The 19,616-nt window shown below is 36.6% G+C and overlaps 2 protein-coding genes across 3 annotated transcripts in view; both read left to right on the top strand.

Annotated features, from left to right (window-relative positions):
* The window catches only part of LOC107732995 (ras-related protein Rap-1b), a 51,143-nt gene extending 39,108 nt beyond the window's left edge, over positions 1-12,035 (top strand). For both annotated transcript variants that reach the window (XM_016544485.1, XM_016544486.1), the window contains exons 3-8: positions 2,056-2,124; positions 3,649-3,705; positions 5,952-6,092; positions 7,477-7,620; positions 11,219-11,334; positions 11,518-12,035. In XM_016544485.1, the coding sequence (XP_016399971.1) occupies positions 2,056-2,124; positions 3,649-3,705; positions 5,952-6,092; positions 7,477-7,620; positions 11,219-11,305 (498 nt within the window). In that variant the 3' untranslated portion in view covers positions 11,306-11,334; positions 11,518-12,035. The remainder of the gene's footprint in view (positions 1-2,055; positions 2,125-3,648; positions 3,706-5,951; positions 6,093-7,476; positions 7,621-11,218; positions 11,335-11,517) is intronic.
* Positions 12,036-14,836: 2,801 nt separating this feature from the next.
* On the top strand, positions 14,837-17,803 carry LOC107732994 (malonyl-CoA-acyl carrier protein transacylase, mitochondrial-like). Its single transcript, XM_016544483.1, has 4 exons — positions 14,837-15,517; positions 15,632-15,719; positions 16,636-16,853; positions 17,073-17,803. Exons 1-4 carry the CDS (start codon positions 15,113-15,115, stop codon positions 17,475-17,477), a joined length of 1,116 nt encoding a protein of 371 aa, XP_016399969.1. The 5' UTR covers positions 14,837-15,112; the 3' UTR covers positions 17,478-17,803.
* The last annotated feature ends 1,813 nt before the right edge of the window (positions 17,804-19,616 follow it).

A 19,616-nucleotide genomic window follows, 5' to 3' on the forward strand; every position in this document is an offset into this window, starting at 1 on the left:
TGGCCCAGCAACAGCCTTGAGGTGCATAGGGCTGATGAAGTGTGAGGAAGATAACAGGAATAGTAAGAGGTGGTTCACTGCATATGCAGAGATGATATAACTGCCACTGGGATTCTCAGATTGAATCCTCGGTTTGCAAAAATCATTCTTCGTGGATTTATAGCGAAGCAGAAAACGAGTGAAGCAACATACTCTTGAGTAAAGAGAACAAGGTGTTTGTGTGTTTCCACATGCAGACATCCGTCTTTGACATTCACTGCTGAGACATGCTTGCACGTAGTTCATCCAAAAATGATAATCGGCATCATTTTTTTTCACCACTTTTTAAAATGTGAAAGTATTTAATTTTTACACGTTTAAATTAATTAATTTATTCATTCATTGACATAGCACATGACATTTTACAACCTGAACTAACCTTGCCTTAAGAGAATTTTAAGAGACTTCTTGACTTATTGAGGGCTTTTAGAAGTCTTCTTTATGATATAATTTTCTGTTTTACTTTTTTTTTTTTTACACACGTGTCTGCATGTTGGTTGCACCACATGACCTTGATATTGCAGGCAAATGTTTTTTCAAATATTAATAAGCAGTGAAGCCATTGTTTTTGTAAGAAATAGTAATAAAATATTATGCTAAACTACCAAGTTTGTTATATAATATAAATGAATGGTGTTTTAATGGTATTTTCTTTATAATAAGGACAGTTGTCAGCTTTTTTATATTTATACCACCTCCCCACACCCCAATAAAAATGTCAAAATTAATTTTTAATTCAGAAATTAAAAGCATTCTCATCCTGTAAGAGGTATATTCAATTCATTGTACGTATATGTGTTTTAATTTTTATGTATGCATTTATGTCCAGTATGCACTCATTTATTTATTTATTGCTATTTCTATATTTTGCTTATCAATTTATCTTTTTACTTATTTTTGAAATGAATCGATAGATCCAGACACACACACACACACACACACACACACACACACACACACAAAATGAACGTCTTGACAGAATATTCATTTTGGGTGAACTATCCTTTTAAGATCCTCTCTAATCTTTTCTATTAACTAGTCTCATCTCAACAGACTTCTACAAGAGACAGCATTAGCTGCCCATAATTTCACAGCACACAGGCACTAATCTAAATTCATGATTATTTCTTCACTCATCAAGGCTCTTGTTTATTTAGCTTGATTCTTTTTATTCACACAGAGGCATTAGGTAAACAAATGATCTCGCGTTCACCAGGACAAAGCCTGCTGTATGTGACGAGTGCTCATAAAATGAGATCGCTCGTACCTCGTGACTGACATCACCTGCCTTTGCTCAGTCTTCTCCTCGCCCTCTCATCAGGCTATTGTCTTCCTCTCACAGTTGATCAGCATCTTAATGGTTTTCTGTTGTTTACGCCTGTATGTGGATCCCTGTCCAAACAGAGCTCTCATTAATGAATCTAGGCTGGGTGAAGTGCGAATCAAAGAGGATGATCAAAGGTCACCCGAGCTATGGAGGCCCTGAAGCCCCCGCACCTGTGGGCAGCGTCACATGATTTTCATACTCTCCGCCGCCCCTGCACTTCCTATGAAGTCACTGCGGAGCCGATCGCCTTTAATTCGGCCTTTTGTTTCCACACAATTGTTCTTCAACCCCCTGCAATGTTCTCCCAACCCCTGGTTGTCATCTATAAATCTTTCTATATTTACAGTGGTAGTTAACTGCTAGGTAACCGGTATCCCGGCAACATCGGAATGCTTTCTGATCCTTGACCAGCGAGTGCAGGTTTCACTCTGGTCTTTTTCTATGTGAAGTGGCCATTGCCCTTTTCGTATGAGCACCTACATGGTTTTCAGGGCAAGGAGAGCGATAATGACATGCAGTGGCTTGTTTATTCCCTTTGAAAGCCTTTCAAATGGAATTCCCCGTCAGCCACTGGAAGTGAAAGTCATTTTGCACTGTGTCAACATGCTCGTGTTTGAGTATCGTAACATTTAATGGACATGGTCTTTTCTCTTTGTTTTTCCCTCTCGTCCTTCTCTCCCGCTCTCCAGACTGTTCAGTTTGTCCAAGGGATCTTTGTGGAAAAGTATGACCCCACAATAGAAGACTCATACAGAAAGGCAAGTTCTGCATAATTTTTATTGTGCATAAGTTGTCAAACCAATGTCTTTTTAATGGTTTCCAGACTCAAAACCCAATGTATTGTTTTCTGACCTTTTCCTAGCCCAGCACATTCTGTACAGTAACACATGAAATGGACTTATCCAAATATAGTCTGTATATATTTTTTGTAGGACCCATACTGCTTTTATAATCGAGTGAATTAAATACCTCATATCATTTATTCTGACTGAAAAAAGTAAAGAAGTACTAGAGACTATGATTTGACATCTCACATTTGCTACCTCTTATATCTCACAATGTGTAAATGTTTTCTGTTACGACCAATAAAGTCATTTTATATCCCACAATTGCAATTGTGACATTATACTCTGTGACTTTATATCTAGGTGCGGTCACATTATTGAAGTTTCTGCAAAATTTCACAGACAAAAAAAGAGCCGTTGTCTATTGTTAATATTGCAATGCTGTTTAAAGCACAGCTCACACAGAGGTAGTTTTAAACCAAGCAGTTTTCTGTTGGTCAACGCGGCAACCAACTTGAGCCAGTTATGAAACCTACGTGGAAAAACCTTCACATGAAATAAACAGCAATATACAGCTGCACATCAGTTCAATTCTATATTTATGTCCCAAATTGTTAAACAACCTTCAGTTACACAAGACCCAAATGGTGCAGCGCTTTGCAGGAAAACTAAATGGCTCCCATTATAATCAATGAAGCTGTCTATAATCAATGAACTGGAAACGCCCATCTGTGACACAGTCTGCTGTGTATAATATAGATTTCTGCTTATGTCAGATTTTTTAAAAATTGCAGTGCGGGTATATCATGACAGAATCTCTACCAGTTGACACATTTCTACAGGATGCACACCGTCCCGCCCCAGTAGCACACGTCAAAGAAAAAGCTGTGTGTGCGTTTGTGGGATGTCTAATCGACCCTGCGCTCAGACTGCTGTGTTCGATGATGTTTATATTTTAATGGCCCTTGTCCAAAGCCTTGAGACAAAGGCCGTGTCTAAAAATGAACCTTCACTCAAACAGTAAAAGGAAGCCCCATCTTGACCAGCACCTCCATTCCTCGCTGTTGCTTATGCTGCTGTCCCATGGGCACCTCCTGTAGGCGAGGCTTACCGGTGTTGACATACAGTACCACATGTTATTAGTGCAGATTTTATTCCCTGCTTATACAGAGGCCCCATATACAGTATATTTGATCATTTTTAAATGCTTAAGTTGCACTTAATATTGAATTTCACTTACATTTTTTACATATTGCTTATGTGTTCAAATACTTTCTGGGTCCCACTGTATGCAAACTGGAGAACCATTATTTTTATAATTAGAAAAAATCTGTACATGAAAGCACATATAACCATTTTGCTACTCATATGATGTCACAAAAATGAAGGTAAAATGGTGTTGCAGTCTGAAAGTGTCATAGTCTTTGTGCCATAAAGGCTGTTTTTTGATGCCAGTCAGTTTGTTGTTGATTTTCTGTTGTTTCTCTGTCTTTGCAGCAAGTGGAGGTGGATGGACAGCAGTGTATGTTGGAAATTCTGGATACTGCCGGAACGGTAAGACAGTTTGTGATCATAACTTTGTTTAATAACTTACGGATTACAATAATACATGCATCTATGTATTTTAAAGATTCAATGATTTTTCAAGTCAGTCATGCTATTACATGCAACTGGTGTTTAAATGTCCCCTGACGTCACAGCCAAGATAAAATCTTGTATGGTAGCTGCCAGCATCAGTCATCCGTGTTAACTTCTAACCATCAACCTGGAGATTAAATGGATGGTTTGAATTCAATGGCATTAAAACCTTAGAAGTAACAAATCGGACGTTCAAAAACATTTTCAAATCAGATTTTTTTTGTTGTTGTTGAAAATTTCTCACAATGTAAATCAATCACATTTGTTGAGCGGAGAGCTGTGCTGATTGTGTGTCTTGACCGTAGCACAGCTAAGTGTGTTGCATTTGCCCCGGTCTCCCCCTACTGTAAGTTAAATGATGCATGTGCATCCTCGTGGTCATCCTCGTCTCATACAGGTGCAGGAGGTTAGAGAGCGATTTCAGCCCCTATGGGGGATAAGGACATATTTCCAGTTCCACAAGCCCCTGTTTTACAACTCTGAGTTGTGGTGACAGATGGTGAATGTTGTCCTTGGGCTCCCTGCCCCAGAATGGAACCATGGTCAAATGAAACGGAGCCAAAAAAGCTGAGAATATTCCTGTCAGAGTTGTGAACTACAAATTGACTACAGTTTTTGTACAGTAGGACTGGCACTTGCTCTGAAATGGTCAACGTATTATTCAATCTAGTGCTAGTTGCAAAAAAGGAGACTCCGAAACATAATCTTAATTGAATCCTGAAACTGGGTGAGTTGAAACCACAAAGTCAATGACTTGTTGTGTAATGTTGAACAAACTGCAAATGGCATACACAAGTATTAAGTCTGTTAAAGGGATAGTTAAAATGAACATTCATTCACCTTCATATTGTTCTGAGCCTATATGACTTTGTTTAATCTATGGAACACAAAAGCAGATGTTTCGAAGAATGTTTATGCTGCTCTTTTTCTTGTAATCAAAGTCAATTGTGACCAGCAGCTTTCGATCTCCAAAAAGGATCAAAACATTCTTAAAATATCTTCATGGAAGAAAGAAAGACTATGCGATTCTTTGAGTTTGTTTGTGTGGATTTCTCCCCCACAGATCCTGAGCTCGTGCCCACTCACTAGCACGTTTAATGAGACACTGTTGTGTCCTCTGGAGAGAAAAATCATTATTTCTCCTCCATATCCTTCCTTTACTAGACATATCACACGTTACCTTTGACAGCCATCTTCATTCTCCACGGGTTTTAGAAGCTCTGACCACATTCAACACACTACTATACAAAGTTATACTACGGATGTGCTCTGGCCTTATTAACTTCACACCTTATCAGTTCACTTGACGTTCAGCTCATGCAGGACAAGAACTGTCTATCTGAGCCAAAGTTCATTCAGAACCACAAAAAAAATGTGTGAAATTTTGTTCGAATTCAAAATAACTGATTTCTTTTTTTAATGTTTTTAATATTTAATATATGTAATTTATTCCTCTGATGGCAAAGCTGGATTTTCAGCAGTCATTACTCCAGTCTTCAGTGTCACATGATCCTTCAGAAATCATTCTAATATGCTGATTTGTTGCTCAAGAAAGATTTATTTTTATTAGTGCTGTCAAACGATTAATCGCATCCAAAATAAGTTTTTGTTTACATAATATATGTGTGTGTACTGTGTATATTTATTATGTATATATAAATACACACACACACACAGTATATATATTGAAAACAGTTGTGCTGCTTAATATTTTGTGGAAACTGTTCGTTGATAAATAGTAAAAGTTTGAAAGAATAGCATCTATTTGAAATGGAAATATTTTGGGATATTATAAATGTCTTTGATGTTGCTTTTGATCAGTTTAAGTCCTTGCTGAATACAAGTATTAATTTCTTTTTTTTTTAAAAACACTTACTGACCCTGAACTTTTGAATTATTACTTATTATTTATTAAAATCAAATGACCATTTAAAGTCTCTCTCCTTTTTTTTGGCTTCAGATATAATAACTACAATAAAACGGTAGTTTTTGTATCTGTTAGTATAATATGGGTTATTTCATGTTTGGACAGTGATACTACACAAAAAAGTGCTCTGTGCTAGCTCACTATGAATGTTTTGAAGCGTTGGTACTTCAACTCCTCCATACGCTATCTGAACACTTCTCTTCCTCACTTCACCTCCTCTTTCTCTCCCACTCAGGAACAATTCACAGCAATGAGGGACCTGTACATGAAGAACGGCCAGGGCTTTGCACTAGTATACTCTATAACAGCACAGTCCACCTTCAATGATCTGCAGGACTTGAGAGAACAGATTCTGCGGGTCAAAGACACGGATGATGTGAGTCTTGTCCAGCACTCCATTTCATCTACAGAATCTCAAACTGTCTGCTGCCCTACCTTTAGTTTTCATCTCACCCTGTGCTTTGATAGTTTCAGTACCAGTATCTCCTTTTTCACACCCACTCTGAGCCCTCATGCTTGCCATCGTCAGTAAGGGTGACCTTTCAGCTGTGAAGAGGCTCGTCTTTGTTGACATAAGAACAGAGTTTTTCTCTTTTTGTCCACCTCTCTCTGTTTGACAGTTCTGGTTGGGCAAGCAAACAATTTGGTAGCTGAGTTTACTTAATGTTTATTTTGATTGCAGAAATGTTATCGCTGGAGGTCGCTAATAGGCATAATGATAATGTTTTTTTGTTGTTGTTGTTGTTGTTGTTGTTGTTGTTTTTTCAAAACCATATGAAAATAACATTAATCATACTCGATCATAATCATACTCACTCAGAATCAACAACTTTAATTGATAATGATTGACTTCCTATTGCAAAAATAACTATGTGAGAACCTCCCTTAAGATATAGTGTCTTTTGTCACTAGGCTTATATTGAATTGCGGCCAAGTTTGTTGAGAGGAAATGAATCCGTGTGTGTGTGTGTGTGTGTGTGTGTGTGTGTGTGTAAGAACTCATTCTAAACGGTTTCTGAGAAAGATGATAGTGTGACGACCTCAGTTGACCCGCACTATTTCTGTCCACTTCCTCAGCTCAGCTGATTTAACACAGGACGTTTCAGTTATTTATTCTGCCTGGGCTACTTGCTTTGTTTTTTATCGTTTACGCAATATGTCAGTTTCCTTGTTGGTTTGAAAGTATCTGCTGAAAATAAATGCAAATGCTGTGTCTCATAGTTTCACTTCTGCTATGATATCTGGACTCTCGGTTGAAAAACTGAGAGTTGTGTGGGAGTTTTTAGCTGCATTTATGGAGTTGTATGCAAATATGAAGGCATCTAGAGCCTCAAAATGACCAAAGGGATTTCGTCCATCTCTTTTTTTTTTTCCCTCTTTTAACCTCTTTTTTGCAGTATCTTTTTCAGTTAAGGAATTACGACAACTGTGGCCCCCTAAGAATGATTTCTGTTTTCTAATATAGCAGCACAGTTTCTGCTAATGCCTCTAAATAGCTCCCTAGATGAAAAACAAATAGAGACGCATGGAAATGATGACGATGTAAATTTATATTTTAACTGTTGTTTTTTTCCCCATTATAATCTAATCCGTTACTTTATTACTTCTAGTGGTGTGCTGATGAATTGTCACTTCTTCTCAAACAGACAATGACTTTTTTGTTCTAATCCCTAAACCATTGTATTATCACTTGATTTCTATAAGGCATCCTTAAATGACTCATTTAAATCTGAAAACTCAATGGAAGTGTTTCCTTTCAGGTGCCGATGATCCTGGTGGGTAATAAGTGTGATCTGGAAGACGAGAGGGTGGTCGGGAAGGAACAGGGCCAGAATCTCGCCCGTCAGTGGAACAGCTGTGCTTTCCTGGAGTCCTCTGCAAAGTCCAAGATTAACGTCAATGAGGTGAGCATGACTTTATGCTACAAAAAGTCACAAATCTCATGTTAAAGCAGAGTTTTTACAATGTAAGACCCTATTCAAGGATTTATTTATAAGAGTACATGGCTACTTTTAAATTGACTTTTAAATGGTGTAGCTGAAAAAACAAAAATTGGTGTATAAACAATTTTCACTAAGGAAAATTCTTGGAAATTTCACAATTAATTACAAAGAAATGGCAACACATTGAATTAAACGTGACGTTTGACGTTGAAATGGAATTTTCTGGTAAAACATACTCCAATCTTTGTTTTTATCATAACTTCAAAAAATGCTTTTTTACATTGTGCGGCATCTACCAGCAGGGGCAGTTTTTATATTAAAATATAATATAAGAATAATTTCTGTATAAACTAACATTTGTATAAAAAATCTCTAACCTTAAAATTATTATTATTATTATTTTATTATTAAAATTAATTAGAATCTAATAATTTAATGTAAAAAATTAAATTAAATAAACATTTATTTTGCACAGTTTTATATTTTAGTATAAACTTATTTATTTTTGTTACCATGATCACTGAACACACAGATCTGTTTTTCTTACTGTAAACTGTTTACTGCAGAATACTCTTATATATGTTTTTGCATTATTTGTCTTAATATTTTCATATTTAAATCTGGGAATTGAGAGGTGAATCTAGAGTGGTGTTTTTTTTTATCTTAGGTAAAGTTACATTCAGTAGGCTGTGTATGGGCATTATCTTTTCCCCAGTCTTTTCAGTTGGGGTCAGGCTTCGGTTGTCTTCTGACATGCCTGTGCTGGCGTCACCATGAAGCTGCTCTTCTCTGCTGAGGTCTCAGAACAGTGTCATTGTCAGCTAGTGATATCTCTCCAAGAAAGCGTAGTCACACATTAGCAAAGCAGGCAGTCAGCTGCAACAGTCGGACACAGAGCTTCCTTTTGTGAGCAGCACGACTGCCTACGTGACATAGAGCTGCTTTGAGTTCAGTCAGTTAGAAAATCCAGTTGGTTATAGCAGAATGACTGGTATGACGGTGTTCACTTACTTCTCCTTACAAGCTGAGTGATATGAAACCCCTGTACTAGTCTGGAGTCAGTCTTGTAGTTTATTAGAGGTTACTGGAGGGCAGAAGGTGATGATTTGAAGTCTTTATCACGCTTGGGCATTGCTCCAGGATTATTCATTTACTTGTGTCAAAGCGCAGACCTGCGTCATCATTAAAGTCTCAGACTCTCCCGTAAGCGAAATCCAGATACTGATTTAATGGATCTTCGGTTGGAGCTCTCTCAATAAGATAATGAGGAACTTCAGTTGCGAGTGACCACAGTGGAACTGATTCATCACTCTCCGTTAATGCAGCCAGAGTGATTTACTTTTCACAAGCTATCATGTTTCTTCTCAGTCACAAGATCCAACAGGCGCTTTTTCTTATTTTTGAAGCCCAAAATGACTAAAAATCCACTAATAACCACTATACAATTAATAGCAGTATATAGGAAACAACACGTCTGTAAATATTTTAGTTCAAAATAACTGATTTGCTTTACTATTCTGAAAAAAAAAAGAGATCTGTGTGTTCAAAGAGTGATCGTGGTGACATTTTTAGTAAAATATTACTTTTTACTAATTACTTTAGATAATTTGATTCACATCTCTTTATTCAGCACGTTCCAGATAGGCTGTTATTCAACAACAGTTGATCCTGTTTTCATTGGTGGATCAAAATACATTTCAAGGGATTTAGGCAAGTCCATTTGCTCTGTTAGTCTGCACAAGTTTGCTACTTTGTGCTGATTGTCAAAACCTTTTTGTAAGGTGCATCCTGTACTTCTGAATTTGTTTATCTGGCGTTACTGAGATCATCTGTTATGTACAGCAAAGAATGGATTATGAGCTTATCCTTCTCAACTCGCATCCCAAATCTGCCTCTCTACACAACACATGGTAGCAGAAATCTTATTACAAATCCTGCTATATTACCAGTGTCGGTTAACATCAGTAGCAAACATGCCATTGTGTTTCTGTCTGCTACAATAGCTTATCTCAGGTCATTGTGTAAAAGCTGCAGATGTTGTGTTGAACTGATTGATGATGCAGGAGCTGGTTTTTCCCTCTGGGAGCTGAACATCTGTGTGTGGAAGTGTCCACACCTCTGACTGAGTGATTTCTCTCTGTTTTAGTCTAGAGCAGTAGTACTCGACCCATTTCAGGAGCCAAGTAGACATATTACATTTGTTTGTAAAAGCCACATTTTAAAAACACCATATGAGTTGGAAGCTTGGTTTTGTTTTCGTTATGATTCTCATTTTATTGCCACAAAGCAGACAACATGTGATGTCCACATATCATTAGACATGCAAATAAAATTAGTATAAAGTTAACTCCCATTGGTTAGTAGGGGTGTGCCATGGTGACTTGACTTATTTTAACCTCTTAAGACCCTGCGGCCTCATATGAGGACATTATATTTTTGTGAATTTCTCTGAGACTGTACATGCCACAGTTTTAAGTCTGGATGTCCTGTACAGAGCTCATTCACAGTCCTCATAGGAGGACACTGGGACTAAAAGCATGTTTATTACGCATTTTTGGAGACATAACAAATGAACAGGGAAAGAAATTATATTTCTATATTCTATGAAATATTATATATTATTATGAAAATCTTGTCAATTATTACTCCCATTATTACACTTGTTTTTTCATTACATGTTGCCCCAAAAACACATTAATATGCTAATTAAATTTAGTTTAAAGATACATTTTATATAATGAGGAAACCTGTTTATGGCCATTTTACACACATTTTGCAGAAATAAAAATAGTATATTGAATCATTCTGTTATAACATAGTTGAGAATCATCTTTATACAAAGTTTGATTAAAAAAAAATCTTGAAAACTAAAAATGTATTGGTGATTTAAAAAATAAATTGTTTTTGCCTATGCATGTTCATTCATGTCTTTTTATTTTTTTAAAGAAATTGAGTCCCGATGTCCTCTACTGAGGACATAGCATAACTTATGAATGAAATATCTTTTTTTAATATATATATTTTTTTACATGATTTTTAATGCTCTAAACAATGTAAAGACATGGAAAAAACTAACTTTTTCCTCGGGTCTTAAGAGGTTAATAGTGAAAGTTATTACAACTGAAAAGCCAACATGAAAGCTGTTTGTGTTTTACTTCAGGAATGTAACACATTTATGCAGGACAGCCATTGATTTTATCTTTCCATCCATGGGAAATTATTGAAAAATGTGGGTCGTTTAATCATGGTCTCCATATGACAGGTTTATTGTTTTGGTTTGGTTTTTTGTTTTTGTTTTATAAATAATTGTTGAAACTGTAAAATTACTTTGATTGAATTGCACTGAATAGCAAAAATGTCAGTAATTTCATGTTGAAACCGTTATGGAGCTGAAGTGACACTTTAAAGTACAGGTTGACTACCAAATACCTAGACTGTCATCATGAGAAATGGTGAATTCTGAGACACATCTAGTCTGGTGGCACATGTATGAATTCACTGACAATTGCTTTTGTGTGTGTGTGTATGTGTGTGTGTGTGTGTGTGTGTGTGTGTGCAGATCTTCTATGACCTGGTCCGGCAAATCAACAGGAAAACTCCAGTACCTGGAAAGGCACGCAAAAAGTCTACCTGCCAACTGCTCTAATATACAGCTGTTCTTTTGCTCTGAGCCAGGTAGGATCTCAATTATGATTGGCTGAGCAGAAATGATTGACAGCTCATCCCAATCAATGTTCTAAAGCCCTTTTTTAGAAGCTTTAGGTTATAGAAACTGTTGAAAAATGGGTTATGTTTAGATCTAAAAGTAATTGCACTTTTATTCCACCCTTTTTTTTTTTTCTTCCTGTCTTCCTGCAGGTCTGATTTACTGCTGTCTTTCAGCAGTGCCAGCATTCCGACGTTACTAAAACCTAACATCGAATGGACTTTCCTATGTGGTGATGCCCCTTTAATAAACCAACCAACCAACCGACCGACAACCAACCAATGGATTCAAGGCTACAGTACCATGACAGTTTTTTGCACATAGATAACCATCATCACTTTCCAATGTCGCGAGAAAGAGATTTTTACATATAAATATATATTCTAACTGTATGCAACTGAATAAAAAAAATTTAATGAGTAAACGAATACAGAGCTAGACAAAAAGAATTTAAAAAAATACAGAGCCTACACGCAGTGTTATCGCTAACAGAGACAGCACCGTTGTAAATGTAAGGAGGGAATGTCTAACCAGGCTGTGCACGTTGCCATGGCAATTACAATGATATTTATAAGCACCACTATTTTAGCCAGAGAGGAGAGGAAGTCCAAAGAGCTCCTATATAAACCATTCTTACAGCTAACTTTCACTCCTTTTTTTTTTTTTTTTTTTTAACCATCATCACTTTCCAATGTCGCGAGAAAGAGATTTTTACATATAAATATATATTCTAACTGTATGCAACTGAATAAAAAAAATTTAATGAGTAAACGAATACAGAGCTAGACAAAAAGAATTTAAAAAAATACAGAGCCTACACGCAGTGTTATCGCTAACAGAGACAGCACCGTTGTAAATGTAAGGAGGGAATGTCTAACCAGGCTGTGCACGTTGCCATGGCAATTACAATGATATTTATAAGCACCACTATTTTAGCCAGAGAGGAGAGGAAGTCCAAAGAGCTCCTATATAAACCATTCGTACAGCTAACTTTCACTCTTTTTTTTGTAACTTTGTTTTGCTTTTATTCTAAACATGATTTGTTTATCTTCTGCCTTTTTTCTCTTTTATAAAATTACTAGATTTTTGCTCTATGGAGATGTTATATTCACAACCGCTATTGATGAGTTTTACCTTAGGAAAAACCTGTGGATACAGTGATGTACATGTAAAAAGTTCAAAAATATACTTTTTTTTTTTTTCTGTCACTATCATTGTCCTTAGCCTCAGATGTTGCCTTCAAATACGTGTTGATACCTTTTTCGTGTCTCTTTTTTTCTTTATTTTTCCTGAGGATTCATTTCCATGATCTTAGGTCCATCTCATACGCCACGCCGGGTTTCTTTGTTTTGTTTACAAAGAACTTTGTACAGCAGGCTTTTTTCAAAAAGGGGTATTAAAAAAATAAGGGGTTTGACGATTTAGCTTTAGTATCCATCTGAAGTTCATATTTTTGGTGGTCTCACAATAAATAGTCAAATCCCTCTTGACAAAGCAGATCCTGATCAAATGGAGGACATGTATACAGTATATTTGAAAGAATTGGTTTTTTTTAATACACAGGAACAACAAAATGTACAACAAACTATCTGCCCTTCTCCCCTTGCTTGCTGATGCATCTGGTGTAAACTGAGGATATGAAAACCAAATATTGGATCCTGTCAGTAAAGAGTGAGGAAAACATGTCTGTTAGTGACTGTTTTGACTGTGTAATAATTTGCCCTGTTTTCTGTCTTCGTTACTGTTGGATTAACTGAATGTGGGGGTGTGGGGACTTTGTGTTGAGCGAGAAAAAAATGGGAAGAATTGATAAAAAAAATTAAAATAATTAATTGTACATCGTGTAATCATAAAGAGTGTTCATAAAGGAGCCGAATGCGCTCTGTAAAGCAGTTCGATACTGGTCTCTTTAAACATCGAAATGACTCTTTACAGGGTGCAGCATGCGGTATGTACACATAATGAATCGTTTATGAGTGCTTTGAGGATTTGCACTGTGTAAAGTGAAGAACACGACTCCTAGGGAGTGTCCGAGCAGCAGCGGACACCGGTTAACATTACGAGTCGTGTGTTGTTCTGATTGCTGCAAGCAAATGCCTTGATGCTTTTTAAGTTTTGAGGGGAAAATTGAATTAAAAAAAAAAACATAAAAATTGACCAGGATTGAGACAGAGGTGCAGTACTTCAAATGCAACATCGTCTGCTTCTGATGGGCGGCGGCTCAAGGGTGGATACAAGTGTCAACTTAAAAGCCTTAATTAAAAGTGGTGCAATTTTGTATAACCGAGCATCTGTAGTTTAATAAATTGGATTGCCATGCAAGGGCTCCCAAGAAGCCAGTTTTTGCCACTTGAATGTTTTGTGTATTGTTTCAGCATCTTCTGTCAGTCCAATAAAAACAAAACCGTTCAAGTTACTCTCTATCATGATGACAACGTTTGCTACAAAGGTATTATTATCTGTTTCAGACTTATCGGAACTGGAGGGGGGAGGGGGGAACAGGATGACATCTTTCACCTCCCAGAAACATAATGGATGGGTTCTGGCAATATGGTTTTCTGCGGACGAAAAATAATGCTCTTGTATACTTGTACTCCAGTGCTTTATCCACTGATGATATGTTCAGATGCTATCTGCTGTCTAACCTATGATTTCAGACCTTGCTTCAGAATACACCATCATTTAGTAGCATATGTCACTAACAATTTACAATTAATTCAAAATAAAAACAAACATATTATGTAGCCTACGTGGCACAAGATTAGTTAGGTCTTATTTGTAGACAAACATATGTATATATAGTATGTAACATATGTAGTTTGCAAAAATTCAGAGCAACATTTTCATACATCGTGTGTGTGTGTGAGTGTGTGAGAGACCCTGGACCACAAAATCAGTCATAAAGGTAAATTTTTGGCCGAGATACAACTATTTGGGAATCTGAGGGTGCAAAAAAAATCAAAATATAGAGAAAATCGCTTTTAAAGTTGTCCAAATCGAATCCTTAGCAATGCATATTAATAGTGATAATACATTTTTTATATATTTATGGTAGGAAATTTACAAAATATATTCATGGAACATGATCTTTACTTAAAATCTGAATGATTTTTGGCATAAAAGAACAAGTTGACCAAAAGTGGTTATGTTGTCACTTTAAATATTTTATTTCAGACTATTGAATGACTTTTCAATTAAATTTAAACAAGAAATCACCATGAAAACTGCAGAAATCTAAAATGCAACACTGGCCAATATAATATTAATATCAAACCATTATTTTGTCAAACAGACACTGTAATCAACTTAAAAGTGTAACATCTAAAAAAAAAAACGTATCCTCCTGACACTTAGCAACGACCATATATTTCATATATTTTAATATTTTATATTTTGAGGGAGATATAAACCTCCAGTACACGAGACAGCGCTGTGCTCTTGTTTGTTTACCAGACTACATCCGATATACGAATAGAAGAAAAATACATGATGACCGCCAATAAACACCAAAGAAGAAGAAAAATACATGACATGTGGGAAACACAGGACTGCTGCTGTAGTTTTAAGAAGGATTTTGACTTTCTAAACGTTTGATATAATCTAATAAAAGCATGATATCGCAGAAACACGTGTGACACAAGTGCGCGTTGTTTTTCTGCGTGGTTTGCATTCGACCTCCGCTCGCAGTAAGAGTGCATTCTGAAAAAAATATGTGTTGAATTTCATTTTAACAGAAACTGTTTTATCATGAATCTCCGCGTTACTCTCGGGTGTTGTAGTAGAGTTCGTTTGTTTCGGAATAAGGCGACTGTCTACCTTTGCAGAAGACTGTCAGATGTTCCCATCTCACCTGATGACAGTCAGTGCAGCACTGATGAGAAGCCCAGGAGAACACGGAGAGCTCCGGCGAAAGCGTCTGTCCTTCTGTTCCCCGGGCAGGGCAGTCAGTTTGTCGGTATGGGAAAAGGACTCCTGAAGTATGGAAATGTCAAAGAGATGTTTGCTGTAGCTGAGAAGGTGCTTGGCTATGACCTGCTGTCTCTGTGCTTAAATGGTCCCGAGACAGATCTGATGAAGACTGTTCATTGCCAGCCAGCTGTGTTTGTTTGTTCACTGGCTGCTGTGGAAAGACTGAACCATGAAAATCCTGCTGTAAGTTACCCACAAGATCAGTCTACAGCCAATCTGTTAGGACTGGCAGTGTCATGCATGTATGATTAATATGTGGTCAATATTAATGTCAAACTCATTGACCCCCATCTAAAGGCTATTGAGAGCTGTGTGACTGCAGCAGGTTTCAGTGTTGGTGAATTTGCTGCTTTGGTCTTCTCTGGTGCAATGAACTTCGCTGAAGGTAAAGCTTGTTATTAAACATACTAAATTAGTTATTTAAATAGCATTTTTACAAGTGTGAAACATACCCGGATCACATTTATCCTCTTTTTGTTTTTTGTTTTACATTTAGTTTTTTTATTTGAATATTTTTAAAATTGTATTGTGCATTAAGTAAAAAAATACCTATTTATTTGTATCATGACACTTGAGCACATTTTAACTCTACAATCTTGTAATTAGTTAAGACATTTCACTGTTATTGTTAACTAAAAACTAAAACAGACTATTACAAAGTCATTTTTGTTAACTGAAGTAAAGCTGACATAAAATAAAAAAAATATTAGATGACAAACTTAAAAACTTAAAACTGAAATAAATGTATTTATATTTCAGTTTTAGTAATCTTAGTACTTCAACTTATTTTAAGTTAAATAGAATTTAAAAAAAGAATCAAAATGGCAAAAGCACAACAAAATGGCTAAAACCTTAACTAAAATGATATAGCCTATATACACACACACACGTATATTATTCTCATTATTATTAGTATTATTATTATTATCACCATTATTCTCAAAGATAATTTTCATTACAAACAACTATTAATTTTATTTATTATTATAACTTCTAAATCAGCATAAATTAAAGGCAGTATAATAAATACTATCATGATGTTTGAGTACATCATACATATTGTTTTTATCATCATAGTAATGAGTAATTAGTTTTTTTTTCAATACAGTAAGAAGCATTGTAATAACAATTACCTCATATTCCACAAAGTCTCAGCATGCCTAAAAGTAGTCTTCTTTTTTATGCAAAATATTATTTCCTTTTTTTGGGTGGGGTAAAATGTAACCTGAACATCTTACTGACAGTTATTAGAAGATTCACCCACATTAATTTATCATAATGGTCCTGTTCTCTGCTCACAGCTTTGTTTGCAGTAAAGGTGAGGGCAGAGGCGATGCAGAAGGCCTCTGACCTAGTATCTAGTGGCATGTTGTCTGTGATTGGCCAACCTCAGGCCAAGTACAAATACGCCTGCGTCCAAGCTAGGGAGCACTGTTTGTCTCTCGGTATCCAAGAGCCTGTGTGCGCCATTGCCAACTACCTTTTTCCAGATGGGAGAGTAATAGCTGGCCACAAAGAGGTAAGAATCGATACAAAGAGCTTTGTTCATGTGAAATATTTTAGGTGTGTTGTTTTGTCTATTGAAGTTGGGTCAACTTTTCTGAATCATTTACAATAAGACCAGAAATATGCTTTTTTTTTTTTTAAAGTACATTTTGATTTCATGTTGATTTTCTGAAAAGATGAAGTCCAGACTGTTAAGCCCTGCTGTGCTTTTAACAATCAGTCTCCCACACAGGCTTTGGATTTCCTTCAAAACCATTCCAGAGAGCTGAACTTCATGAGAACACGACTACTGCCGGTTAGCGGGGCCTTTCACACTGCACTAATGGAGCCAGTGGTCGAGCTTCTAAAAGACGTCCTCAGAAAGATAGAGGTACGGCGGCCAGAGATCTGTGTGCACTCCAATGTGGACGGCAAGCGTTACATGCATGACAAGCACGTACGCAATCAGCTGGCCAAACAGCTGGTGTCTCCAGTGAAATGGGAGCAGACGCTACATGAGATTTATGAAAGAGCCCAGGGGCAGGAGTTTCCTCACACCTATGAGGTGGGACCTGGTAAACAATTGGGCTCAACGCTACAGAAGTGCAACATGAAAGCCTTTAAGAACTATACGCATGTAGATGTTGTTCTGCCATAGGACTGATCAGTGATGTGCAGTAAAACTGTTACATTTGGTTTTCTTCTTTCAGATAAAAACAAAAAAAGCCAAACACCTTGTTTTCGTTTTAAAAATTTTATTGCGCTTGTTGGTTTGGATAGTCCAGCTTCCTTTAGTAGTGCAGAAATGCTTTTAGAGGAAGAGGTGACTATTCATTGGCCCAATTATCCAGCAACAGACCCAAAACACACACAAAAAAACAATCTTTGACTTGCAAAAACCTGCACATATATGAACTTATATATGTGAACCAGCACTTCATTCAAATCGGTTATAAAAGAGAATGCAAAATAAGCAGTTTTCTTTAAAAAAAACATCAACCTTGGTTACATTTGAGCCAAAGACCAGCTCTTGACCCCCTCAGTGTCACATTCAGCCTTCATATTCATTCCAAGTTATTAGGACGATAGACACAGTGACCAGAAGTAAAGCAGACGCTAGTGTGTATGTGGTCCTGCGAGACCAGTCAGAAACGTGTAAGTTGGATACCTGAGAAAATATCACAAAAAAATATAAGTTTCACTTAAATACCAGGGTTGCCACTGTCAAACCTGACCTAAAATATAAAAAAAAAATTATTGTAAATTTTTTAAGCCTAAAGAAATTCATTGAAATGAACAAAATCCTAAACAAACAATGACATTTCTGTAGTAAACATATTTTATAGTTATTCATGGCTCTACAATAAGTATGTGGCTGGAAATTGTGCTTTGTGGGTGCAATTATTCTTTACAAATCCTTAAAAACAGTGCAAAAACTGTGGAAACACTCAAATACTGACTTTAAATGCACTAATATTCAAAAGTTTGGGGTCATTAGGATTTTTTTTTTTTTAAGAAATGAATACTTTTATTCAGCAAGAATGTGTTAAACTGATCAAAAGTGACAGTAAAGACATTTAAAATAATATTCTATTTCAAATAAATACTGTTCTTTTGAACTTTCTATTCATCAAAGAATGTTGTGGTTTCCACAAAAATATTAAGCAGCACAACTGTTTTCAATATTGATGGTAATAAGTTATTTTAAATGATAATAATATTTCACAATATTAGTGTTTTGAATGTATTTTCGGTCAAATAAATGCAGCCTTGGCTTACCTAAGATCCTTACATATTTACAGACCCAAAATAAATATTGTCCTTACCCAGGATGCCCACTTCTTGGCCTCCTGACAGCCATTTTGAAGCTGTGAAACCAGCCAGGACGTCCTCAACATTGGCATAACTTTGGACCCCCAGACGTTGCCGAAGATCCTGCTCAAGACCGTTTCATTATTATAAACATGAATAGAAATTAAACCACTCGTAACCCTTTCATGTTATTCAATATCTTTATTTGAAACATCCTAAAGCATATGTTCATGTTGGGGGTAAATGCTCTCAACTCACCCAGTGAACGCTCTCCTGGTTAGGGCATAAGAATAAATCCCAAAATTCAGGGGCCACCACCATTGGACAGGCAGTTGTTCACGCCATTTGTAGTCCAATCGGTCCCCTATCTGAGCCAGCTGTCGTCCAATAAGCTGGGAAACTCTTGATATTCAGACCAAAAAAAGACTTGTGTGTAAAATACTGTATTGTATTTTACAATATAATACTTCTGATCAAAAGATTACCTCATGTTGATGGTATAGAGAGTGTTGTGGTCTACCTCACCAGGTCCAGCCTGGAGGGATGTGGCGTTTCTCCGCTGTTTCGTTTCTTCCACCATCGTGTTCTGAAAGGTGTGCCATCATGTTTATGAAACGAATTCAACCGTCTCTTGCATCGCATTTAGCCCTCCATTTGCCTAAATTCCATTTTCTATTTCCTTTCTCTGCTGCGGTTCTTTATTTTGTTTGTGTGGAGGAAGAGGACTTTGTTATTGCGTCCTGCCCTTTGTGGTCTCACGTGACCTGATCCTGCAGCTATTGCTTTCAACGAACTACTGTCACTCTGTAAACACACAGGCTATGTGACCTGAGGACACTGGGTGTGTCTTTGTCTGTTGCTGCCATAGAACATGACATCATTGCACGTACAATCAAGTTTCGAAAAACACCTATAGCCATAAACACAACTTCCTGCAATGCTAGAGGACTCTGGTCTCGGTGGTAATAAAAAATGGAAGGACACA

The sequence above is a fragment of the Sinocyclocheilus rhinocerous genome, unplaced genomic scaffold, assembly GCF_001515625.1.
Source record: "Sinocyclocheilus rhinocerous isolate Xijiao unplaced genomic scaffold, SAMN03320098_v1.1 scaffold400, whole genome shotgun sequence".
Classification (NCBI taxonomy): Eukaryota; Metazoa; Chordata; class Actinopteri; order Cypriniformes; family Cyprinidae; genus Sinocyclocheilus; species Sinocyclocheilus rhinocerous.

Bases quoted from the DNA above. Each gene is read 5' to 3' on its own strand.
- LOC107732994 (XM_016544483.1), top strand. From the start codon at position 15,113: ATGAATCTCCGCGTTACTCTCGGGTGTTGTAGTAGAGTTCGTTTGTTT. The intron at 15,518-15,631 runs GTAAGTTACCCA...CCCCATCTAAAG, and splicing joins TGAACCATGAAAATCCTGCT to GCTATTGAGAGCTGTGTGAC. The intron at 15,720-16,635 runs GTAAAGCTTGTT...CTCTGCTCACAG, and splicing joins TGCAATGAACTTCGCTGAAG to CTTTGTTTGCAGTAAAGGTG.